Raw genomic sequence first — 27,819 nt, forward strand, 5'->3', positions numbered from 1 at the left:
GTTTCCATAGGAACTAACTATAGCCCTCCAGGCATACAATGGATGTATATAGAGGACACTTGGCTGCCTGGTGTCAGATGACTGTTAAGTACACATTTTACAATGATTGGATGAATATGCAGACCTACTGACAAGGGGTTTCAATTAGAGTCTTCCTCAAACTAGAAAACATGCTGTGAATCTGAGGATTTTCAGTGTAGTATTTACAAGCGCTATTAGAATGCATTGGGTAAATGCGGCATCCATCCATCATCGGGTGAGGGAGGTTCTCTTTAAATGGAATGCTGCAGGTCTACTCAATCACTCCTGACATCTATATTGACTACAGATGAATCAAAGTCTATTTATGGGTTTGTTTTTAGTCAGTTGTCAAACTGCTTTTTTTTCTTTTTAACTAGAAAGCTGTTTGTGTATTTGACCTCAATTTTACAAGTCCAGATTACTCATGAATGAGCAAATCATATCCATCTTATTTAACACACCAGTAATAAAAGTTCATCCACATAAAAAAAAAAAATTACAGCAGGAGGCCATGTCTCTTTCGCCTCCCCTGAGCCCACTGAATTTTAACAGACCCCCCCTAAAGCATGTGGTGGGTTTGGTGGGGGGTAATTGAGAATGAATGGGGAAAGTCACATGACAGGAGGTAATGCCTCCATCACGATATGACTGGATGTGACTGGTTATGTTCAGCTGTAACTGGTTCATGCGGTAAATCCTGCCTCTAGTGTTCTTGCGCAGAGGGGTTAAATTGGGATTTGTTATGTGGGGGGGCTCTGTGGTTTCAGGCTTTTGAGGGGTGCACGTGTATGCCAAGCTTACAAAATCTTATATCAGTTGACAAATGAACACTAAAATGCTGATCAAAATCATTCTAGATGCTGGCAGTGTGCAAAGCTACGTCTGTCTGCAGGATTTTTTAAATCAAATTTAAGACTTAAGACTTCTTTTAAAGGAGAAGTTCACTTCCAGAACAAAAATTTACAGATAATTTACTCACGTCATCCAAGATGTTTGTGTCTTTATTTCTTCTGTCGTGAAGAAATTGTGTTTCTTAATTATCTCCATATAGTGGACTTCTATGGTGCCCACGAGTTTGAACTTCCAAAACGCAGTTTAAATGCAGTTTAAATGCAGCTTCAAAGGGCTCTAAACAATCCAGCCGAGGAAGAAGGGTGTAAAATAAAAATGAATACAACATGAGCAGGGTTGGGCAATGTCTAAGGCAACATATTAAACTGCAAAAACATGATTTACAGTGGAGATTCAGGTTTTGACAAAACAAAAATATATCTAAAATGATAAACCTCACATTTCAGCCTTTAAAATAATGGCATTAATGGGAAACCTAATTAAAAGAAATAAACAAACAACTCACACAATTAGCATACAACTTAAATGGCACGAAAACATGATCTGTGAGAGTTTTTTTCAAATTTAAAGTAAATCTCTGTGTCTGTGACCAATATTTACCGAGCTTTGATGATCCGAAAAATTTAAAAATACTTAAGTTAACTATTAAAAAGAACAGCTGAACATAAGTTCACAAATAAAATATATTGTTTAAATTGTCACTGCCTTGAATTATTATTTTAGAATAAATGTAATAAATAAAATAAATAATAAAAAGATAATAAAAAGATTAATAAATAGAATATTGATTATATTGTTAATGTAAAAATATAAAATAGAATTGTTTTGTTGTTGTTGTTGTTATTTAACCAAGAAAATGTGACTGGGGCATGAATTTACATTTAATTTAAAACATAAAACAAAAACAAAAATGAAAGAAGAGAAAAAACTGATGACCTCCTCATTTCATAACACCACTGCACACCACTGAGAGAGATATATATGAAAAGAAAATATTATTTTATATGCTATTAATAACATGGACATCAGCTGAGATGGAGCCTGGGGGAAATAAAGTTGCCCTATAATTGAACTTCAGAACGATAGTAACCCACTTTCTTTTGACTTCACTGTATTGTAGCTTAGCAGTTATGTAATGAACGACAGCAGCACATTCAATACCAAGGTCATTAAATATTCCCCTGATGCTGACTAGAGAAAAAAAAATCTACTCAGATATGGTGTATTTTTTTTAATTTTAGTCAATTCCCATGCTCCATTTCACATACAACTGGTTTGACCATTCACATAATGATTTGTAGTGTTATTTTAGTATATTTTTAAATATATTTTGCTTTAAATTTTTAGTCATTTTGTTGTGTGCGTGTGTTTTATTATATTTCGATATCTTTAGTTTATTAGTTAGTTATTTAAGCACATCAAGTTAAACTAAATGAAAATGAGAGATGTTGCCTTGGAAACTGGTTAAAAAAGAAGTGATAGTCAATTCCCATGCTGCATTTCTTCTTTTTTTTTTTTTTTTTTTTTTTTAAGTGTGTCAAGCAATGGTTCAGTTTCAGTATGACATTTCCATGTGGTGTAAAACATGCTTACTACATATGAATACTAGTACAGATTGATGCAATGTGATTTTACCACCTTCACAACATTCAGTCCAACAAACAGAGCACCTCTAAACAAATGGAGAACTATAAATGGAATTTTCCATCCCCTTTGATTGTGGCCATTCTCAAGCCATAAGACAGGTCGCTTACATAACCGTTAACCACAAAAGTGGCAAATCGTCTGTCAACTTCTCAAGCAGTTTCTGTGCATGTTTGTGTTGCATTACCTTCCAGCCCAAAAGGAAACATGAAAAAAACTACATCACTTCATCAAACTATAATCAGTCTCGTGAGCCTGATCGTGATCTACAAAAACATCCACTACCACAAAAAAGGTAGTGCACTGTTTTGTTACTGAGCCAAATGTTGGATTCAAGCGCCAATGGCATTATGTTTTGCATAGCTCTATGAACAATATGTTCATTCAATTAATATTTAATCATACAATACACACACTACCTTGTCTGCATAAAATAGCAACTCTGTAAATGTTATTATGTGTTATTAATTTAATTATTATGTGTCTAACTATTGCATTATTATAGCTCTTGAGGATTAGAAGCATAGTAAATACAGATTCCTTGTGTGTAAGATCATACTTGGCAAAAATGCTCTTACTTTCTAATAACTTTCTGCAGCAATGTCCAAGTCCCACGCCAGGAAATTGTGGTGCTTTAATGCATCTCATGTACAAATGGCTTGACTGTTCTAACATCACCACAGCAAACATAACCACAATTTGAAGACCAGACCACAATCTATTTCTATTGTAGTACCATTTATAACTATTTTATCTTTTTTTAATATCTGAAATAGTTTTTATTTTTATATTTTCAGTTTTATTGTCTATATAGTTTTTAGAGCTATTTCTGTTTTAGTTTTAGGTTCAGTAGTCGTTCTAGATATTTTAGTACATCAAAATTTAAGTACATTAATATATATATATATATATATATATATATATATATATATATATATATATATATATATGGCTTGCAATTAGACTCATTAACAGACAAACCACTATTACATTCCTTGAGGTCAGACAAAGATCACATCAACTGCTGACCTACTGACTCAACTTAAAGGGATAGTTAACCAAAAAAACGAAAAGACTAAGTTAAGAAGAATGTTACGGACTGGTTCTCAAGCCACCATTCATTTTTTACTACGTCTTTTTAACATACCATGCAAATGAATGGTGACTAAGGTTTTCTTTCTCCCTAACATCTATTATATTCCACAGAAGACCCATTACAATAAATCAATGGTCACCAAAACAGTTTGGTTACAATATTCAAAATATCTTTTGTCTTCCACAGAAGAAAATACGTCAGATAAAGGGTTTGCACTTACATCACGATTTGGTCAGTTACCCAAATACGCGGCCATACTGGCGATACTCAGATGTAACAGCACGGATTGCACAGTTAATGTACAATTGAATACGTTGTTCTGCTAATTTATGCTAAAAATGTGTGGAAGCTGCTAAATCATACAGAGAAGGATTTGGTAAGCAGGAAGAGGCGCAATATTTTGACAAACTAAAGTTAAAGATACATAACAGTAGTATTAATTAAGATATTAGCCTGATATTTCGCCTACCTGACCAGAAATGATAAAAATAAACACGAATGTTGTCAAGATTCCTGAACTGGACATCCTGGTTCGGTTTGGCCAGACACAAATGCCTTTTGTTCCTCAGACAGTTTTTTGCACTCTCATAACTTTTGGCATTCTATAGGACCCCAAATGTTTTTCCTGGTCCAACATATTAGTACAGCCAAAAACATGGCAATAATTTACATTTTCAGCAGCAATAATCAGCAAAATATGCAAGTTTTGTTCAGTTCAGTGGCATTGTTTACGTTCAGTGCCGCCAACATGGCCGACTGATGACGCGTCGTGAAAACTCTTTGGAATGACATGAGCGAGTGTAAATATGACAAATTTCTGTAGCTATAAAAATTCCTTAACTGTTAGCAAAACGAGCATCTAACAATTACAAAATAGATTTCTTAAAGATGCTCCGAGTTTTATGGTATGTAATTATTTTGAAAACTATATTTCAATCTTTAAAACAAGTGTATGGAATACATATACCGATAAACTCACGTTTTTGTTTGGTTATTTCATTATTATTATTTCTATTAATAATAGTAATAATGAATGAATCAAACCAAAAATGATTTTGTAAGTCTATTAAACGTCATTTTAAAGGGGAAGGACAAACTTCAAAATATGTAATGAGGTAATCGGCTAAAATGTGTTATGAGATCATGTCAAAACGAAATTATTCTATAGGTCCATTCAGGATCCCAGAGTCCTACAGAAAGATGCCTCCTGTTCCCGCCTCCACATGGAAACACATTTCGCCAAGCTAAATAAACAATCGCCCTGCCCGTATAAGAACTGCATAAACCAACAAACAGTAAAACAATACTAAAAACCAAATGAAAGAAAGATCTTATTTTGATTTTCGCCACCTTTGCAAATGTAACAATAGCACATTGCACCACGTCCCGCACGTGCTCTCGGCTCACAATGAAGTGAAGCTGAACTGTAATAAAAACGTCCAGTTCATGACGTCATATTTTTTACTAGCTCACATACCTGCGATGGCATGAAGAAGTCTGCGTCCTCAGCCTGCCAAACTTCAACCACGCTGGACATCTGAGTCAGAGCTTCAAGAAGAAAAAATGACATGAACATATAGAAAATCATGCGAGCAGATCAACAACAAATACCAGAGCAACCCCTGTCTATAAACAAAAAAATACAGGAAATGCAAAAATGACACTAGTGCTCGAATTACCTCACAAGCGTTAACTAATATATTTGCAATAGTTAAACAGCAAGCAGCAAATGAGTTGGTGTGGGTGACAAAGGCGTGAAATTGAACGGACAAGCTATTTTAGTCCAGAGATCGCACCATGTCAACAATCCCAAATACACGCAGCTGGAAACACATTTAAATGTGCATTAATTCTGCTATTGACTCGTGTTTTCCGCTGCGACCATCGGACAGACGCTTATAGTTCTTAAAGAATGCACTGAGTAACAGCTGTATGAAGCTATATGAGCTTTGTAGCATATTGCATTGACACAGGAAATCGAACAAAACCAGTAACTTGGCCAAAAAAGCGCAAGCCGTCTTTCTTCAGGATTTGAATCAAAACATAAGTCCTAATGCAGGTACACAGACGGCTGAAAACAAGCGTGAAATAGGTCGGATTTCGGGTAAACACAATGATTACTGTGCCCTTTTAGCACAACGACTGCACTTGAATACTTGTCAAATCAGCCCTCGGCAGTTCCTCCGACATTTTCACACTCGCGTTGCATTCGCGGACTAAATAAATAAGACGAATCTGTCCCCCGCACCTTGAAACTGAGCTCCTCCGTGTTGAATGTACGGCAATAACAGCTGTAGGAGTCGCAGAAGGACATTAATCCATGTTTTTCTGTGTGTGAAGTCCCTTTGGCTCGCCATGCTGGCTGTGCTGAGCTCTCTGGCTTCACTTCTTTCTCTTTCTCTCTCACACCCTCCCTCTTCTCTCTCGGCAGTACCTATGTGAGTGAGTGTGCGCCCACTAGAGCCAGACAAGTCAGCTGCACTGCAAGCGACGCAACAGTCTACAAACTGTACTGCAAGGGTTGTGTTTTGTCCAACGCGTCGATAGCGGTGTAGATGGGGAGAGATAATACACTCATGCTTTATAGATGAGTGACATATTATCATAATGTAAACAAACAAAGGAGAGGGGATGCACCTCTAAAACATCCTATATTTTTTGTCAATGGAAGAATCTATGAACAAAATATTTTATTAATAACTACACATCTTAACTATGTATTTATGAAGAATTCCTCAAGTGCACAGAAACATACAAACAGGTGATTTGCTTTGTTTTTCAGACAAAAAGTACCAATCCTACCAAATACTCAAGACTATCTTTAAGGGCCTTGAGTTTTATTTCTACACTACCAGTCAAAAGTTTTTGAACAGTAAGATTTTTAATGATTTTTAAAGAAGTCTCTTCTGCTTACCAAGCTTGCATTTATTTGATTCAAAGTACAAGAAAAACAGTAAAACTGTCAAATATTTTAACTATTTGAAATAACTGTTTAATATTTGAATATATTTTAAAATGTAATTTATTCCTGTGATTTCAATACTGAATTTTTACCATCATTACTCTAGTCACGTGATCCTTCAGAAATCATTTAATATTCTGATTTGCTGCTCAAAAAGATTTATTATTGTTGAAAACAGCTGAGTAGAATTTTTTCATCAAGTTCAGAAGAAAAGCATTTATCTGAAATATAAATCTTCTGCAACATTATAAATGTCTTTACAGTATCAAAGAATCCTGAAAAAACGTACTCAGCTGTTTTAAATATTGATAATAATAACAATAAATTTTTCTCGAACAGCAAATCAGCATATTAGAATAATTTCTGAAGGATGACTGGAGTAATCATGCTAAAAATTGAGCTTTGATCACAGGAATAAATTACATTTTAAAATATATTCAAATCAAAAGAAGTTATTTTAAATAGTACAAATATTTCACAACATTACTGATTTTGCTGTATTTTGGATCAAATAAATACAGGTATGGTGAGCAGAAGAGAATTCTATTTAAAAAAAACATTAAAAATTTTACAGTTCAAAAACTTTTGACTGGTAGTGTATATCTAAAAATACTCTATTACTGATTAATAAATACTGTAATAAATGTATTGTTCATTCATGTTACTTAAACACCCATTTTACTAACACCTATACATAAAAACTCAAGGCTCTTAATGTACCTTGAAAATGTATTTATTTATAAAACTTATGCTAAATAATTACACTTAAGGATTACTCATATTTTAAGATATTGTACAACATCACTGTGTTGCAACAGACAAAAGCATTATTTTCAAGACACTAACTTGAAAAAAGTAATCTAATTAATGAAAAAAAAAATTAAAGAGATGTTTTCATGTGTTTAAGCAGAGGTAATGATGTTGCAAATCAATACAACATTAGTTAAATAAGTAGTATTATTTTACAGGACAAAAAGCTTAATTACAAACAATATGCTTGATAACTGTACATTTATTAAATCATATTACAAAGCAATTAACCGTTTTTCATATTTACAAGATATACAATATGCACTGTGAAAAATTCCCACTAATGAAAAAAGCAAACTAAAAAAAAATAAAATAAAACAAAAAAACTAAGCATCTAAGGAGACCTGAACATCTGAAATGACATCCCCATAACACATTTCTACTTTATACTGAAACAAGATTTTCTTTTTCCAGAAAAATTTTCACCTTCTTTAACAAACTCTAATCAGTGATTAATTTCCTTGACTCGACCTTTGATGTGCACCTCAATTTATCATCCCAGCAGCATCTGTGAGACTTAGTTTCTCTATCAACAGGTGTCCAAACAGTAAGTTTGGTTATGGAGTGCATCTCTGAGCAGCCAAGGGTTAACACAACACCTTCTCCGCTTACACACCGGGAGCGTTTTCACCATCGTTTACCCTTTTATGCTGACAAATGAATCTTGAAGTTTTCCTTGGACTAGACAAGGTTAAAATTTCAAGGGTGGGGCACTGCTGAGAACGTACGCCACGCTCTTCACAACGCAAGTAAATCACAGCTTTGTCGCGAACATGCAGAACTGATAACAAATTGTGAAACAAACTGATGTAAGAGAATCAAGCTTATGGAGTTGAACAGATAAAACAATCATAAGAACCAAAAAGCTGTGAACTGTTGGTCAGTTGATATAGTCAAAGTCATCTGGTATTCCAAAAGCTTTGTCCAAGCTGCTGTTCTCAAAGCCGAACTTCTTCTTTGCCCAGGATTTGATTGCAAAAACATTATCTGAAAAAGAACAAATGTAAATATGACACACACACACACAAAAGACTTTTTGATGAAGTATGAATACTTTGTTGTGCAACTACCTGAAATCCCATTTGTAATTGTGCAGAATTAGGCTAAAATGTTCTGGTAAAAATTGGCTTGAAGGCTTTGAAATTGCTCTCACTATTAAAAAAGCTCATAAATCTGCTAAATCTTATAATGCATTAAATCTACTGATATTATCAGGTTTGTGCGAGGGTTTGGTTTATGGGTAAGGTACAGTAAATCATCATCTCCTTGTACAAACCATTCCATCTATGAGATCACTCAGTAATATAGCCAAACCTACATGTGTTTGCGCTTGCCTAGCATAGAGTGTTTGTTGTGTTTGACTCTTGGCTGAAATCCGATCTGTTAAATGTAAACAGAACATTAAACCCTTCCCATTTAGCATGTCTGCTGTGTTCCCAAACATGCCTGCACCAAAAGTTTTCATACACTGCTCATCTGAGACCACTTTTTGTAGTTACATTTGAGGAATTTCTTCCAGAAGTTAAGTGGTGTGCATGTCTGTGTCTGCTGCATTCCAAAAAAAAATCATGCCTGGGAATAACCAAGGGTTTGCACTGCACTGCCTGAGTCAAGAGTTATAAAAACATGCGAGTTAATTTTACTCAGCCACAAACAAGCCTGGAACTTGGAACTGGGCCATGGTATGGGAGTCAAAAAAGCAGCTGCATCACACCGAAATTTGCATGTATCCAACTTTGATCACCTTCGCAAGTGATTCATTTACAGACTGCCAAGATAGTCATATTTTACAACACTGCATGGGATATTTTATTTGATTAGACAAATAAACAACTATATGTTGTAGAATATTAACTAGTGTACAGTGCAGATTTCTGGACTGATATTAGGCTGATCTTACAAAACTGGATTGTCAGGATTGTCTGTGGCCTACATTTCAGAATCTTTTGTGGATGCATCACATGACATGTTCAGAGAAAATAATTGGTTTGGAATTTGTTGAGGTGTGAGGCATGCAAAAGACTTACCTGTCCACCTAGACACGGCCTCTTTTGCTGTAATGTTGGCCTTGCCTAAAAAAAGAATGAGTATTTTAGCAAGTCCATACATGTCATGTTAACATTGTAAAGTCCAGTGTCAGTATCATTTTTGCAGTTTTTCCTCTTTTGATGAAAATATCCTTTAAATTTGATCAGTATTTTATGTCATACTCATTCATTTCAGTCAATTTTTCTCAATTTTCTAAATGTCATCTAATTTTAGTTGATGAAATTAACGTTACCAAATATTAAAATATTACGTATATATATTTACATACAGTATATGTTATCTGTGGAAAGGGTCCAATGTAGGGCCCTATGATCACGTTGCAGAAAACGCAGATGGAATCGCAGAACTAATTATAAAAACAGAATTTACTGTATAAAGTGAATGTCACAGAATTTGTTTGGATGACTTAATCAATAGTAGGTCATTACTCTTAAATCAAATCACGATATGGACTAGTGTCTGTGAATAATAAGGCACAAAAAGACTATTTAAATATGCATCCTGCATGTTCTGTGCATTTCTTTGTGTATGAATGGTGCAGACACATGGTTTCATTTACTAAACTTTTACATTTACTACTATTTTTTTTTTTAAACCCAAATGCTGCATTCAGCCTGCTGGGTAACTTTATTAGGTTGTTTTTAATTTTTACCCAAATGCTGGGTTCAGCTTGTTGGGTCATTTTATTGGTTAATTTGTAATCATTTTTACTGGGTAGGTGCTGGGTAGTTTTTCTGTAACTAAGATGCTGGCTCATTTTTAACGGGTTATTAAATATTGGGGTATCTTTTCCTACCCAACTGCTGGGTTGAGCCTGTCTCCAACGAAACAACCCAGATGCTGAGTTACAGTCAGAGTGCAGGCTTTTTGAGTCCTCTAGGAGCTGCCGATTTGATGCAATTCTTCAGCGAAACAAAGGTTTGTATACATTTTATTTAATTTATAAAGTCTTTACTGTGCTGTAAATTATATTATTTACACAACTCAACACACAAAGACAAGATGTCAGTCAGCTAAATGCGTCAGTCAGCTAAATGCGTCCAGTGTTTCCCCTGCCATTATATTAGGGCACCCCCCGCCCCCCCCGGCCCCCTTGAAGGTCAAGTTAATTTTAACTTTATTTTCTATATAGCGCCAGATCATTCATAAAAACTGATTTACTCTATAGTGCAGAATGCCACAGAATTTGTCAATTTTTGGGTGAATACATCAAAAGTAGGTCTCTCACTTAATTCGAATCGCGATATATGAGTCGTGAATATTAAAACGCAAAAAGACGGTTTAAATATGAAACCTGCATGTTCCGTTTGCCTCTGTATGAATGAATGGCGGAGATGCGGTTTTGTTTGCTACACAAATACTGAAACACACGTGATCCTCGTGGTGATTTTCGGCCTCTGCGTCTCACTATATGACTACATAAACGCATGAACTTAATCTCTAGAGCTGCTGTAAGAGTCACTTCATGTGAATTTTACCGTTTCATTTGAGAAAACTAGCATCATATCATAGTGTATACACACAAAAACTTCCCAGCAACCTGTCAAAATAAAAGTACGGTTTAACGTGTAATAAAAATATAGTCTTGTATTACTTTTGTACATTATAATGTAGGTGTTCATATATTTCTTTAAATAAAACAATTAAATGCTAATAATAAATATTACAACAAGATTAACCACCTAATTGTAGAAAAAAAAAAAATACTACAATTATTATTACAACTTCAACAATTTCCACACAAATTTTCTTCCAAGTATTAATTTTAACAGTAAATCTGTTTGTTTGGCAAAAAATAAAAGGGTTTAATGTTCATTTTATTAAAAATAAATGTTTAATGCCTTCATTTGATTATCAGATATTGAGTTTTTTGGACTTATTTTTTTAACTGAAATAAATGTTTTTGTTATTAAACAGAGAGTAAAGTACCGGGAAAAAAGTATCGTTGGGTACAGGGTCCTGGGTACTGACCTGACAAACTTTATAGATTTTTCTTTTTGAAAAAACAGCCATATTTTCTGCAATACTCAATACTTTTTAGTAATCATCTCAACATGCTTTTTCATCTCATCTTAATGATCATCAGCAAAATTATATATATTATATATATATATAAATCAAAATCTGTGCTAATGTGTGTTTGTCAGTAATTTTGTTGACAAGACTGGGACATTGACATCATCTCAACTTGGACTTGACTTTGCAGGTCCTATCTTATTTGTAAAACTGAACCCCTCGAAGCACTACAGATGGCTGTACATCACGCTAGCTAGTCTCTTATCTATAGAGTCCATAGATTTTCTTCTAAGACACTTAGCAGACGCACTCTGATCTATAATCCATCATACTGAATGTGCTGCCCAGACCACTTCAATTTCAGAGCTAGATTAACAAATGCTCAAAAGTCATTCCAAGGCTTCGGATCAAATCCAATCTGGGAAAAGGCAGATCGATCTGTAATCTTAATGCCTTGTGTTCTCCCTGTGCATACTGACTTGACAGGAGCAGATCCATGACACTGCAGAGCTCTAGGGCAATAGAACAGGTCAGGTGGTGAATGGAAATCATTTTGGGCAGTGCTTAAATAAAGAGCTCTCTGAAGTCTTTTCCAAGAACTTTTTCCACAGACAAAAACACTAGGGTTGGGGACCAAGAATAAAAACAAGTTCCATTCTTGGGAAAAAAAAAAAAAAAAAAGATACAATAATCAACCCATCTATTTACAGTTCTAAAAAGTACATACTTCCGCAATGTGGGCAGATTATAATACTCTGAAGGGTTTTCACACTTGAAATAATTAACCCTAGGTCATTCGAAACCCCAGGTAAACAGAATCCTGGGAACCATGTTTCATTTTCCCCCTCAAACGCTGAAACTGTTGACTGTTTATACAACACACAATGTTTCCATTGCTGTCAAAAGCATGTGAATATGAGCCACTCGACTGAGAGTTTGTTGCTAAGCATCTAGCCGTAACATACTAACACTGCATTGTTTCACACCGCACAAGTTTGGCACCACAACACGGGGTTAACACAGCACCGTATTCATAACCCCAGTTTCAAAGCAGTGCTAATCCAGCTTCTAAACAACTGTGAAACCTTCCTCTACCCAGGGTTAAAAGCAGGGTTAAGCATGACGATAACCTGGAGTCAAGCACGGTGTGAAAATCCTTTGACAGTGTTTCCTGCAATACTATTCAGCTGAACTGAAACAATGCTATTGAATATTAACAGTAAAACATACAGCAACCAGTGTTGACTCTTAAAGGGATAGTTTACCCAAAAATGAAAATCCACCCTCAAGCCATCCTAGGTGTATATAAATTTCTTCTTTCAGATGAATACAGTCGGACTTATATTAAAAAATATCCCGACTCTTCCAAGCTTTATAGTGGCAGTGAATGGCTGTTGATATTCAATAGTCCAAAAGAAGTTCAAAAAAGTAGATCCATCCATCATCAAACTCCGGATGATAAAATATTTATTTAGCAAAATCCTCCAACATTTTTTCTTTACAAATCCTCGTTTTGTACTTTTAATTTGTGCCCTGTGTTTCTAATTTGTATCCTCTCTCCTCTGCATTTCGCGTTTGTCACTTCCGCATTTACTAATGCCACTTTCTCATGTACGTACGTACAACAGATAGCAGAAGCTAGAGATTATAAAATATAAAGTTTTAAATATGGATATTTTTCTTACACAAATGCTTCGATTTACTTCAGGAGGCCTTTATTAATCCCCTGGAGCTGTGTGGAGCACTTTTTATGATGGATGGTTGCTTTATTGGACTTTATTATTTCTTATTGGACTACTGAATCTCAACAGCCATTCACTGCCATTATAACGCCTGGAAGAGCCAGGACATTTTTTTTAAAATATAACTCCAAATGTAATCATCTGAAAGAAAAAAAAAATCATATACAACTTAGGGCGGGGCGATTTTTTTGATTATTTCGAATTTACAGTTTTGCCATGATCAATTTTTTAGAAATCGAGGAACCGCAATTCTGAATAGAAATATTACCAAACATTAGAATTACACACCTTGACAATATTCCAATGATAACAGTAAAGAGAAAAGAACGATCCAACTGTATGTCATGTCCAACCCATTCACACAGAATGTGCTGTTGCCTTAAAGGCAAAACATGGGCAGAATAGGAAAAACATGCAAAAAGATGGGAGTGAACTTCTTTTAACTTGAGCGCTGCATTTTTAGAATGCTGCTTCAAGCATGAGATGTGAGTGCAAAAGTCAAACACGTCCATGTTCACATAAAAAAACAATGGAATAGCAGTGCAATTGAATAAAAAGCCTGTGAAGAACTACTACTGTATGTCTGATATTTCATGTTTGCAACATAGTGACAGGCTAAAAGCTGCTGCATTGTTTTTATATAACATTTATAGTTAATAATAGTCTACTGGTGTTATACCTTCAGTCATTCTGAATTTGAATTACCTTGACTTGTGATATTTTTAAAAGCATTTTCTCATATTATTTTTTAACATATAGTATGTACACTGCCCTTCAAAAGTTTGGAAATACCCCTGGCAAAGTGTGATTTTGGACGATATCAGCATAAATCCTTATCATTTTTTGGTGCAAATACATTAAAGTAACTTGACATTATCATTGAAGACCAGCAATAATAATTTTCATTTTGATTACATAGTAATGGCAATACATATACATGTCAAAGTCAGACATGCCCCTTTGCCAGCTGTGATGCCTGGTTACTGGTTTAAACTTGGCCCAGGATTTTAAAAGATTTTTGGGTCAGCACACCTTAATAGCTTCAACAATTGACTGCCAGTTAAGTTTAGAATACAATGAATTTAGGCCCAGATTATGCAGAGCTGTAATAGCTGCTAATGGTGGATATTTTGATGAATCAAAAAATTTAAGTTTTTTCTATGTATAAACTGTTTATGTAATAAAATATGTTTTCGTAGTTTGTGTTGTCCCTTATCAGTGCAAAATTATCACAAATTAAAAAGGATTCATGCCAATATTGTCCAAAACCCCACTTTTCTAAGGCATTTCCAAACGTTTGGAGGGCAGTGTATAAGACAAATTTGTACAAGATGTAGTAACAGTTCATGCATCTTTTCTGCAAAGATATTTATAAAGTGATTTGTTTAACATCTACATGTTGATAACTTCGTGTGTGGTGCACTTGCAATAGAATCTTCTTTAACTAGAGGGTTAATAAAGAAAGAGCTACTTGAATCATGTTGTAGTCACATTTTTAAGTTGACTAATTAAAAATCGTAAAACAAAATTTAAAAAAAAAGAGAATTGGTCAAACATTCTAAAAAAAAAAAAAAAAAAAAGAGATTTTAACTTTTTGCCATATCGCCCAGCCCTAATACAACTAGGATGACTTGAGAGTGAGTAAATTATGACATCATTTTTATTTCTGTGTAAACTATCCCTTTAAGAGCCAGCTTATTGTAGTGAATCCAAAACAGAGAGCAACCAGTCCAGACCTATTCCCAAAGTAATAAATCTTATGAGCTGAATTATTTTAGTGAATCAAAACCATACACCGCAACCAGTTCAGTCACATTATTAAACTGATGACTCTTATAAGCTAGTTCATTTTAGTGAATCAAAAACATACACCCTGTAAGCACAGTAAGCTTTTCAACGTAATAGCTACTAAAAGTTGTTTTAATGAATGAAAACCATACAGCGCATTAAGTCAATTTAATTTATGTATAATCAAAATGAACAGAACATCATATCATGATGAACAGAATATCATTTTTTTTTTTTTTCTTTCTTTTTTTTTTTCAGTATTAAAATAAGTTCAGGCTTTATAATCTGAATATAATGCATTATCTAGTGAAGGGCACTGATAAATTTGCTTTTATTAACACTTCCACATAGCGTGATGACAGCACTGCCATGTTCAAGACCCCAGAAGTAATCAGGGTTAAGTGTGCCGCTCAAGGCACAATATCAGCAGCCCTCTGGTACTGACTCAACTTCCCATGGGTGTCCCAACCGGGATTCATACCAGCAACCCTGCAAGAACTGGCATTGAGCCCTCGTTCAATAAAACGGAAAAAATAAAACCTTCAATATAAATTAGGTTTCCCTTAAATACACAGCACTGCAAAGTCTCTTTTCCAATGTGGTTGAGATTAAAACATAAGTAAGGGCTAATTTAAACCCTGATAGGGAGATCAAGGAGTTTGTTTTGTGAATGACTGACTAAACTTTTCCTGCTAGATATATGGCTACTTAAATAAATATGAACATGAAATATTGATGAGTTTTGAGTTACTGAATATTTAACTACAAGATTTCATGATAATGACTATTTATTATGAAACTGTGACATGAAATGAATTGACATGTAATTAAGTATTAATTTGAGCTGAAATTGTTATAGCATAATTGTAAAGACTGTGAAGAGACAGAACACTAGCACAGCTACACTATTGCTAAAAAGTTCGCAATCAGTAACATTTTTTTACAAATTATTTTTAATGCAAGAATGCATTAAATTGATCAAAAGTCACAGTAAAAGATTCTGGCAAAAGTTTTTCATTTCAAATAAATGTTTTTTTTACTTAAACATTAAAAAATCCTAGGATCCAGGAAAAAATATATATTTTAATACATTTAAATAGAAAAGAGCGATTTTTAATAGTAATAACATTTCACAATATTGCTGCTCTTATTGTATTCTTATCAAATTATTTGGTCAATATAAAAGACTCCTTTCAAAAACATTTTACCAACCCCAACCTTTTGGATGGCAGTGTATATAGCTAAATAGGATCGGTTTCTTGCACAAGCAGTCAGTTTTACAGTGCTGTCCTTGACTACAATGATTATTCATTAATATTTGACCCCTAAATCCTGCAAATGACCAATGAGAATCAAGCATTCCACAGAACTGTGAAATAAGATGAATGTAACTTACTGTTAGATAACAGGTCATGTCCAAGCGTTATAGAACACTCCCTAATTATTCTGTCATGTGTGCAGTTCTCAAACATCCTCTATAGCAACACAACAAAAAGCAAGGTGAGATAAGCTATGACTGAATGAATAAAAACCAACCTTTAAAGTGTACAGCTGCGTTAGCCATTACTAACACACCAAGACACAAGAGAAATCTCCTTTCAATGTTACTAGCACCAGTGCACAAATTCTAAATGGGGATCACGATCCCCCTACACTGAATATATACAAATGTTTTGTCTGTTGACTTAGAATTGTTTGAGAATTGTGTGAGAATGGTGCTCGGCGCTTTTCTGTTTAACATATTTCAGAACACAGTACCTTAGGGAGACGCAATAGTTCAGACCGTCTGTAAGCCAATTCTGAAAGTGATTAAAATATAGACATAACAACAAATCCCAAGAGGCAGAGAAAGCATCAAGTATTTCAGTAGGGACTACTGACATTTTCACAGCATTTAAACTGGAAGGGTTGTTAGAGAGACGGAGCTGCAGGGATGGGGTGATGAACGAGGTGGATGATGTAAAGAGAGGTTACAAATGTTATTTTCTCTCAAGAGACGTGAGTCATTATCTCAACCAGCGCCTGAGAGAGATGATTATTCACGGCTGATCGCAGGACTGTCTGGAGAGGATCACAGAACATTCAGAGCTGGATTTTGTTGAAAATGTACAATAGGTCAGGAACATTATTACAAGGCACTGAACATTTGTGTAGAACTTTAGCTGTATGTTACAGTGTACCTAGTTTTTCAGATCAAATGTACGACTTTTGAAGACCTGAAATTTAATACCATAATTAATACCATATGGCCATACAGAAACAATGTCAAAATAAGTCATGCAGTTCAGATGTCTTCGACTTGTTGAATGCGTGCCACAGCCTGTTCAAGGACTTAATACTGATCAGCAAAACAAGTTTAAAACACTCATGACACACTGCATTCAGTATATACATGTGAACTAAAACTGGTTTGTTCTAATACATGAATACATACAAATTAGGCACTGACTTTAGGGAAGGGTGATATACCGGTAAACACGATTAATCGTTAGAAATCTGTCAACCAGTAGAGATTTTCAACTATTGTCTCCATCACAGTAATGTTGCTGTGCTACGTGGTCACAAAACCTTATCGTGTGCACGTGTTTTAAGCATTGTAGTTTAAAAACAAATTATTATTTTAAGCCAGTGAAACGCAATGAAACGAAAGAGAACATTTCGCTATATGCGCGCTGGGGCTGGGTGATATATTGAATGTTAGTGATAATATATCATTTTGACGACAATGTAAAATTTGAAAATACTGTGAACATCGAATATTTCAAATTCAAGCACACTTTCCCAAAAAAACATGCCGAACGTCCAATATTACATCTATTTACTTAAGAGACGTGAGGTGGGGGTGCTCTACATGCCTCTACTACGCGAGCTCTTATGAGTGCGGTTGCCAGATATCAAGAGTTCAAATCCCCGAATCACAAGAATACATTTTTTACCTGGTGTTTTGCTTATTTTAAGCAATCTGGCAACCATGCACACAAGCTCGCTCTTCATTGCGCCGACGATGATCTGAAAACGCAGTCAAACAAGCTGGAGTTTAGCGATCAAAACGAAAGTGTCACTCAACCAGACTGTGTTCTGTCTGAGATCTCGACTGTATTGTTTGCATCTGTGATCGCTGAATAAAAGCACTTACTCAACCGCTGTTGTTTGAATAGAGAAACATAGGCTTTTGCAATTTGGAATTACTATTAGGGATTTCTCTGTTATAATATTTTTCATTTGTACTTCAGTTACATCATTTCCAAGCTCTGTCAGAGAGGCGCGCACATGAGGATATAGAGCGCAGGATCATTCAACTGAGTTATTTTTGCCGCTTTATAGGCCTTGAACAGTTAAATACACACACTTGTACGTTTCAAAATGCCCGTCTTTGCAAGTATCTTCGTAAGCACATTGATTTAGGTCTAAAGTGAAAGCAAACAGTTGAGAAAGAAAACATGTTTAACTGTATATGGATCTGGGCAGCTCTTAAAGTGACAGCAGTCTGATATTTCTGTGGTCTGTCATTCATGTTAATCAAACAGCAAAAGCGAGAAAATCTCTCACTGCTCTTGAATCACTTTTTTAACTAAATAAAAAAAAAAAAGAAATATAATTTACACAGTAAAGAATATGCAGTGTTTTTATACATTTGATTACTTCATACAATGTGTGTAGTATTTCTTCTACTTAAGTATTTCTTAAGTTTTCATATTTCTTGCAATTAGTTTCTTATTCTTATTTAACCGCTGACTGTTTACTTCAGTGAGCTTGCTTTTCTTTTTTAATATAGGCTAGTATTAGTTTTTTGTGATATTACTGTAAACAACATGCTGTACAACAAGAAAAATTTAGTGACCATTTTTAACTTCTCTTCCTGCAAAGTTCAGTCTCTTAAATCATCTCCTTCAAAGCACTGTCACTACAGTCATCAAAACACCACCTCTGTACAAATGTATCACCTTCAGCAGTAAATTTCAAAATCACTGCAAGGCTTCAGAATTGCTGTGAGGAATGTTTCCCTTATTATGCAGAATTATGTGAACAGAGTCTGATGCTGTGTGCTACTCACTCCCAAGTGTCTTGTCATAATAATGCAGATGATTGCTTTACAAAAATTCACAGCAGAAAAATACAAACAGAGGCTCTTTACAATGGAAAACTAAATGCAGCAGTGATATCCTGGGTTCTTTTTACAGGGATCTTCAGTGCAACCATTTCAGTCGCATTTGCGTGCATGCGACTATGAAAAAATATTTAAGAGCACCAGTGCGACTGACCCGATCAGCATATTTGTGTTTGCGCTAAGAGGAGCTTCAAAGGTTTCTATCTGTTTTTGCAATGTTGAGTAATGCATCACAGACATCTCTCATGAATCCTTTCATAAAGTGTAGAGAGAGTGAAAATAAGAGACTCATTGTGCAGTGTAGAGAGCTTCGTTGATTATAAAGGAACTTTGTGAGATTGCGATGAACTAAGATGAGTGACAGCTTTTAATGATTTTTAAGGGAGTTTGTAAATAAGGTATTGATTTAATACAACAGTTAAATAAACAAGAAGTTAATATTTAGTGACTTGCATTGTCTGACTATAACATTATTGCCTGAATTTGCTCTATTTCATCGTCAAAAATAGTTTGAAACGAGTCACAACTGAGCTGCACATCTCCATTTAAACACAGCGGTGTTTAGTTTATGAATGAACGTGCGTTCTTAAACAAATCTAGTGAGTCAATGCTATAATTTCCCATTCATAAAGACAGTCATTTGCTTTATTCCTGAATTAATCAGCTGTTCGAACGAATCAAATTAATGAATGATTCAGTAATTAAATCAGTGGCTTGAGGCCACCTACTGGCAGTTTTAGTTTAACTTTTAAAGTATCTTTTCAGTTATTTAAATCATTTAATATTTCTATGTTCAAACATTTATATTTAAACACGAATTTATGAATTTGACTGCACTCATGCCACCTCTGAGCCTAATTAACCATATGAAAATACACCTACAAGCCACTTGTGTGTTCTTCTGTGCCACCTCTGTAGTACAAATTAATTTAGTTAATAGACTTCATTTGGTAACTTATTCTTATTCTACTTGTTCTTATTCTGTTGAATGAATTTTCAAAACTTTTATTTTAAAAACCTTATAATAAAAAAATTATAGTATATATATATATATATATATGTAATTGCATTTTTTTTATACACTAATTTGACATAAAAGATGACATACTTTTAATAAAGTAAAAAAAAAATGCAATTACAAAGGTAAACACTGTAAAAATTCCCTGTAAATCACTTTAAGGAGTCAAATATCCCCTTGTAATGGAAAGCCTAATTTTTTATCAGATTTTTTGATTATTAATTAGAAGGTGCTCCTGAAATTTTAACTGTGCTCCTACATTTTTTAAGTTAGGAGCACAAGTGCTCCTAAAAAGAAAAGTAAGCGTAGGGTCTTATTAATTTGTGCAGTATAGCGGCAGACATAACTCAATGATAGAAGGTAGACAAGCACATACCATACTTCTGAGAACTAACCAGTCCAGGCTGACGTTTTTTTTTTTTGTTTGTTTGTTTTTTTTTTAGAAATTTTGATTGTTACAGGAATGTAATTGTGAAATCAATTTATGATTGACAGCTTGAAGAAATATCAGAATTTCCTCTTCTAAGACAAGGCAGAGTGAGCACTAAGAAACTGTTAAAAACATGAATGAACGAAGTATATAGTAATAGTACAAAGTAACAAAAAACTAGTTATCAAAAACAAGTCTTTTTGCACTGGCAATCATATTTCTGTAAGACCAGCTGAAACTAATTTTACATACAGTACACAGCAAATATGACAACTGAATTCACTAATAGATGTAATATATTCAAAGATTCAAAGAATTATATAAAAGTGTATTTACTGAATGCCAATGGTATATGAAAAATACTAACTGTTAAACAGAAGGTACGCTAAAGAAGACAGAGAATGAACGCTTGTGTGCATCTACGCTCAGGCGGCAACTTTTTCAATACTACGAAAAAGGGAAAAAAACAAACAAACAAAAAAAAACGACCTCACTAGCTAACCACACCACATGGTTAGCCTATTGAACAACTCGACCAACCTCAGCCAACCTTATACGTGAACTTGAAACTTAAAAAAAAAAGTCATGTTCTGTCAGGTTTTAGCATTTTTGGCGCCAGCATACAGCTTAAAACAAACCACTCTGAAACAAACATCTATTTTAAACTGCATGTAACCAAGCAGTACTGAGAACCCACCTGGAGGGTAAAATGTAAACTATTTAGTTCCTCTATGCTGATTTTCAGTGTTATGTTAGCATTATTTCTAAACTAATTATAGTTTTTGCTCAATTTTTTATATAGTTTACAGTTTCTATTTTAATTTTAGTAATTTAGATTGTATGCTTTTAATGTTTTAAATTTTATTTTTATTTCAGTGAGTAGAACTATGCACGCCAATCTGTTTGGTTTACTCACGGATCTCTTCCACCACCTCCGGATCACATTCTTTGTACTTCTCCAGTTCAGCCTTTAGCTGATCCCTCTGATGTTTCAATGCTGTGAGCTCCTTCAGGAGATCCTCTCTCTCCTCCTAAACACAAAAATCAGTGGTCAGACAGAGCCCACAGACATTAGAGCTGTACAGTAATGTAGTTTAGAGAGACAGAGAGGTGAATACACACATTAACTTCACGTCCCACTTTGGCTTTGTCAACTGCTTGCAGAAGGGCTTTTTTACGTTGATTTCCATCCTCATGCTACACAGAAGAAAAAAAAAATATTGAAATTTCATAATTTGTAACAAAAACAGTGGTAAAATATCTATTTATGAGTCTTAGACCTTTCCAGCTATATATAGTTTGTGATGATTAGATTAGGATTTAATTGTAGTATAGTGAAGTAAACTTAGGTGTCCCTCTGAGGGGATGGGTGACCGTTAAAAGGTAAAGCATACACTATAAAAATGTTTGTAAAAACCTGTTCACTGGTTAACTGTAAATTACCTTAAGGTGTAATCAAATTGTGTAATTTATTATAAATACTTATGGCATAATATTAAATTATTTTTCAATATAATTTCAAATTAATTTCTAGTTAAAATCATCAACAGGACATTTACAGATTTCCCTGCATGACATATGACATAGAATTATTATTATTTATTTTTATCTTCTTGTTTTTGTTCTCAGTAATGTACATTTGGGTGTTATGTGTTGCATTCCTGTTCTGTTGACCACTTGTATTATTATTATAGTGGTATTCGGTACATTTTAAGGTAAGCAGATTTTGGTTCAAGTAAATGGGTATAATAACATTATTTATCTTAAAAGAATACTTCCTACAAAAAAAAAAATCTGATGAAAATTTACTCACTCTCAGGTCATAGAAAATGTAGATGAATCTGTGTCTTCATAGTGGGTGCCAAAGAAAAAAAGCAACATTATGGAACGAGGATTTGTACTTTAGTCTGAAGCATCGGTTTGAAGTAAAAAAAAAAAAAAAAAAAAAAACATCTTAATGATGGATGTTTAATACATACATGCATCTTTTTACTTCACAAGATGATTTGCACTGGAGTTATGACGATTACTTGTATATGCTTTTATTAGCTGTTTGGACCCTTTGGATTCTGATGGGACCCATTCACTTACATCATTACATTTTTGGCTGAACTATTCCTTTATAAGAAAATACAGCTATAAGTTGTGCCATCCCATAAAACTTGAAACATTTTTCATTGTATTTTTTATTCTGGCAACCACAGCTGCTTTTTTTTTTTCTCATTTTTCTTTTCCCTTAAATCAATTTTTACGTCAACTATCAGAAACGCGGTGTCAGAAACCAGAAAGAGATGCCCTCACTTGTTTCTCTAGTTCCTCTAATCTGCGTTTTCGGGCGTGCAGGGCTTTACTGGGAAACGCCCAGTAGTAGTTGGAGGTGCCCACCCTCTCAGTGTCCACCATGTTATCATCCACCAGACTCTGCAACACCTCTTTCACTGACATGGGAGCTGAAAAAAAGATTCAATAAATAATCTAATAAGAATTCTGTTAGTGAACATAACTTCAAAGCTCAATGTGAGATGGAACTGTCACATGACTTTTCAGGCCAGTGTTGCAGTGACACTTAAAATTTGAGAGTGACTGATCTTATACATGCATTTTTACACTTTGCAAACAAGAATTTGGTTGTCTGTGGTGTTTTTACATCAATATTGCAAAATAGTTGTCGCAAGACAACATGGCTAAAACAGATGCTTTATGGAAATCTATTTTGCGAAATTTGTTTTGCATCATATGACTGTATAAAAAAAAAACAATGTAGCAGTATAATTTTGCCTCTCGCTGTTCTTTATTTTAAATGGAAAAAAAGTTTTTTGAAGAAAAAAAATCATTCAATGAAAAATAAAAATATTACTTTAGCAAATAAAAAAAAACAGAGTTTCCTCTGCGTACTCCAGTGTATCCCACAGTTCACAGACACTCAGGTCAGGCAAGAGTCTAAGAGTATCTATATTGCCTGTAGTAGGGCTGGGCGATTTTTCAGATTTTACAGATTAATTTGAATTTGATTAATGAATTGAGTTTATTATCATTATTGCTACTACTATTACTATTATGATTACCATCCAAACCCTCCATCCTCCAATTTTTGTTACTATTAATACTATTGTTATCACCGTTATTATTATTATTATTGTCATCATCATTATTATTGTTTTCTATTATTGTTATGTCTGTTGTACTTTTCTACATGTTCCTTTGTTTATATACTTCCAACCTCGACACCCAGTTACACCACTTACACACACATACATGCACCCACACAAATCATGTTGGCTGTCATGTATGCTTTGTTAGTCTTTTGTATTTGATTTATCACCTGAAAATAGTATATTTGTTAGCAATAAAAAAAAGTCTGATATTTCATGTTTGCATCATGGTGACAGGCTGAAATCTGCTGTTCATTGTTTTTACACAACATCTATAGTTAATAAATAATAATTTTTTTTTTTTGAATTACCTTGACTTTTGAGATTTTTAAAAGCATTTTCCTTGTATTATTTCTAAACATATAATATGTACAAGACAAGTTTGTACAATATGTAACTGTAGTTCATGCATCTTTTCTGCAAAAAATATTTAACAAGTGATTTAACATTTACATTACGTTAACAACTTCATGTGTGGCGCACCTGAACTAGAATTTTCTTAACTACAGGGTTAATAAAGATAGTTACTTGAATATGGTGTAGTAACATTTTCAAGTTGACTAGTTAGAAATAGTAAAAATCAAGAATTGTTCAAAACGTTCTGAAAAAAAAAAAAAAAATTGAGATTTTATTTTTTGTTTTACCATATCACCCAGCTCTAGCCTGTAGGGGAAAATGAGAGTGAGCACAGAGATCTTACGATATAAGTAGATAACAGTCTTTTTGCCAAAACCCCAACTGCTAGTACACTTTCTTTCATTCATTCATTTTTTTTTTAAAAGCCTTAAAGGAGAACTCAACTTCCAGAACAACAATTTACAAATAATTTACTCACCCCCTTATCATCCACGATGTTCATGTCTTTCTTTCCTCAGACGTAAAGAAATTATGTTTTTTGAGGAAAACATTTCAGCATTTTTCCCCATGTAATGGACTGCTATGGTGCCCCGATTTTGAACCACCACAAGGCAGTTTAAACGCGGCTTCAAACAATCCCAGCCGAGGAAGAAGGGTCTTATCTAGCGAAACGAGCGGTTATTTACATTTTTAAAAAATACAATTTAAATACTTTTTATTCTCAAACGCTCGTCTTGTCTTGCAGTCCTTGATCTCTGTGTACTCTGGTTCAAGACAGTTAGGGTATGTCGAAAAAATCAGACCATATTTTCTCCCTCAACTTAAAAAATCATTTCAAAATCATCCTACATCGCTGCAAAAGTTCCGACCCAGTCTTTGCAAAGCGAACATGCAAAAAGATCACACACCCTTAACAAAAAAGGTAAAACAGCTATATAGTACGATTCTGAAATTGAGGGAGAACATGAGATGGAGATTTTCGACATACCCTAACTGTCATGAACAGGAACAAAAACAGTCCAGGCAGAGTAAGATAAGATGAGCGTTTGACATTAAAAAGTATATAATTTTTTTTTTTTTTTTTTTAATTAAAATAACCGATCGTTACGCTAGATAAGACCCTTCTTCCTTGGCTGGGATCATTTACAACCGCATTTGGGATCGTTTGAAGCCGCATTTAAACTGCATTTTGGAAATTTTAAATCGGGGCACCATATCAGTCCATTATATGGGGAAAAATGCTGTTTTCCTCAAAAAACATAATTTCTTTACGACTGAAGAAAGAAAGACATAAACATTGTAGATGACAAGGTGAGTAAATTACCTGTAAATTTTTGTTCTGGAAGTGGACTTCTCCTTTAAAAGGGCTCTAAGATGTATGTGCCGATACACACAGTCATTTATGTTTTTTTAAATGTTATGCCAGTTTATTTTTTATTATTATTATTTAATCTAAGACAACAAACATTTCAGCATCATTATTAGATATAAAGTTCTAGGGCAGAACTTTTGTGAATTTCAGGTCAACTGGCCTGCTTTTCTGGCTATTTGTACAACTAGGTTAGTCATATTGGCGCCTCATCTGGAAATCCTCCACTTTCAATCCAAATCAAACAGGCAAGGATCAGTTTTCTGATGATTACCATTACATACGTTCTATAAAAAAATGTGCAGGTTCACTTAGAGCTCCCTCTACCTGTGACACGGACTTATCAGTGTCAGGAACATAAATTAAAAATCACTACAGATTGATAAAACTTACTGATTCCTTTGGATTTGGGGGCGATTTTTTCTATGTCTTTCAGCTGAAACACATCTTTCTGGAATGGGAAAAATAATTTTAATTACTCTTACAAAGTTTGAGATACATCAGACTACTAGAGAACTGTGTCAGACATGGACACAATCACACACTTATAAGCTTTATAAATTCATATATAAACAAGAATGTGAAATCATGCATACTTACAGTTTCAAAAAATATTTCCATCATACGACTTCTTTTCTCTTCCAAACTAAGTCCCTTCTTTTTAGACTGTGGAGTATAAAAGATAAACCCTTTGTTTCAATAAGGTGAACACAGTTCGGCATTTTTCCGTATTAAATAAATAGCATAAAACTAATTTAGCTGTCATTATTAAACAGGTGTCGTGTTTTTATATCTTATTAACCCTTTCAGTACCATATATTTGAGAAAAAATAAATAAATAAATAAAAAAGTCACTGACATAAGCAGAACTAGTGGTCAAAAATTCTGACTAATTTCTGCAAATTGATTCTTTCAGACAAATGCAATTTATTTTTAATCCAATTTAGTCCTGAATTTATTTTTGTATTACATTTTTTTCACTGTTTATTATTTTCTTTATTTATTTGTATTTTTTTTTTATATTTATTCTTTCATTTTCTTTTTTGTTTATTTATATTTACATATTTTATACATTAAATAATTGTTATATTTGTTTATTTATTTATGTATTTATTTTCATATTAAAATATGGCCATTTATTTATTTCAGCTTCTGTTAATTTTCATATTTATTTTTACATTTCTGTCTCTTGTATGACAATTAGACTGCTTCATAGCAAAACTTAAATATTTTAAGGGGTCTTTCAGGATGACTTCTAGCAGTTGTTACAAACATGAGTGCGTTAATAAAAGGTTGCAAAAGTTGCAAACGCACTTTTTTTTTAAATTAACCTCGTTGTCAGAACATAAAAGTAATGTTTATTTTAAAGAAACGTATTGATAGGTAAATATATATTTGAATAATACGAAATACGCCATTATAATCTGAGGGTAGGGGTTTATAAGTGTAATGAGTGACGAAGTAATGTCATTATTTTGATCAGAATGAAATTTTGTTGACAACATAATCTGAATGCTCAGTCGTCATTCTATTTACAATAGTGTCTTTTGAGCTACTTACATTTTAAAAGAACATGAATTAATAGTGTTGTAAAGGTTTGTTCAATAGCATTTACATTCGTCGTTACGTGACTGTAATTAAAATATTTTTTGACAAATTTGTTCACAGATCAAAGGCGTCACTTTGTGTGTTATACGTTACGTTAGATCTCAACGATCTCAACACAGTCTACAATTATTCACCCAAACACATTTCTGCACACTTTAGTGAGGTTATTTTATACAAGCGACATCCTCTAAACAAAGTAATATAATTATTAGAATTATTAAGTCATACAGAAATCATGTTCTCACCATGTTTGACACTTCCAGACGAGCTTGAGTTTGGCGCGAGATGTGAAGGAAATCTCACTGCACATGCGTAGTGCTAGAGCGCATGCGCGGCCGTGCATTTCTTCTCTGATATTTAGACGTGGCAGATTCGAAGAAAAAAGTGTTTTAATACTTGCTGTTTTGTAGAACGTCACAGTTACATATGATATGAGAATGTGGTGCCTGTAGATAGGGAGTGTGTATTATTTAATACAAATATAATTATCTTTTCAGAATGACATAATTTTTTTTCTTAAAGTTGCCCCAATGGACAATTACTGTAGTTACTCTGTTCTGAACATCAAATCCTTTGTTTTTCTATCTAATTAATTCTAACTAGTTGTATGAATAAAATATTTGTATTTTATATTTAAAAATTACCTCAAGTTAGCAATATGTAGCTAATTAGCTAGCCAGATAGCATCAGCTAACAAAGTGTTTCAAATAGGCTATTATAATTTTGTAATTCATAATTACTGATTATATTCTTTTTAATTTTAAGCTAAAACTGCCTGTACTATGATTTTGCTGTAT

General features: G+C 33.8%; 2 protein-coding genes across 2 annotated transcripts in view; both read right to left on the reverse strand.

The window, feature by feature from the left end:
* Nucleotides 1–6,045, reverse strand: part of tmem131l (transmembrane 131 like) — a 60,849-nt gene extending 54,804 nt beyond the window's left edge. The window contains exons 1-2 of the mRNA XM_051106895.1: nt 5,862–6,045; nt 5,091–5,161 (exon numbers count right to left, since the gene is read on the reverse strand). Of these exons, the coding sequence (XP_050962852.1) occupies nt 5,091–5,161; nt 5,862–5,970 (180 nt within the window). The 5' untranslated portion in view covers nt 5,971–6,045. The remainder of the gene's footprint in view (nt 1–5,090; nt 5,162–5,861) is intronic.
* Nucleotides 6,046–7,558: 1,513 nt separating this feature from the next.
* On the reverse strand, nt 7,559–27,321 carry mnd1 (meiotic nuclear divisions 1 homolog (S. cerevisiae)). The gene is made up of 8 exons (XM_051124419.1): nt 27,268–27,321; nt 26,015–26,080; nt 25,808–25,865; nt 22,838–22,986; nt 21,659–21,733; nt 21,453–21,567; nt 9,413–9,457; nt 7,559–8,372 (listed from the first exon to the last, which is right to left on the reverse strand). Exons 1-8 carry the CDS (start codon nt 27,268–27,270, stop codon nt 8,266–8,268), a joined length of 618 nt encoding a protein of 205 aa, XP_050980376.1. The 5' UTR covers nt 27,271–27,321; the 3' UTR covers nt 7,559–8,265.
* Between the last annotated feature and the right edge of the window lie 498 nt (nt 27,322–27,819).

Source organism: Labeo rohita, chromosome 1, assembly GCF_022985175.1.
Source record: "Labeo rohita strain BAU-BD-2019 chromosome 1, IGBB_LRoh.1.0, whole genome shotgun sequence".
Classification (NCBI taxonomy): Eukaryota; Metazoa; Chordata; class Actinopteri; order Cypriniformes; family Cyprinidae; genus Labeo; species Labeo rohita.

What these genes read in the sequence shown, in the direction of transcription:
- mnd1 (XM_051124419.1), bottom strand. An exon ending in CCCCAAATCCAAAGGAATCA is followed by an intron (nt 22,987 to 25,807) that starts GTAAGTTTTATC and finishes TCTTTTTTTCAG; the next exon opens with CTCCCATGTCAGTGAAAGAG. An exon ending in TAGAGGAACTAGAGAAACAA is followed by an intron (nt 21,734 to 22,837) that starts GTGAGGGCATCT and finishes TCTTCTGTGTAG; the next exon opens with CATGAGGATGGAAATCAACG.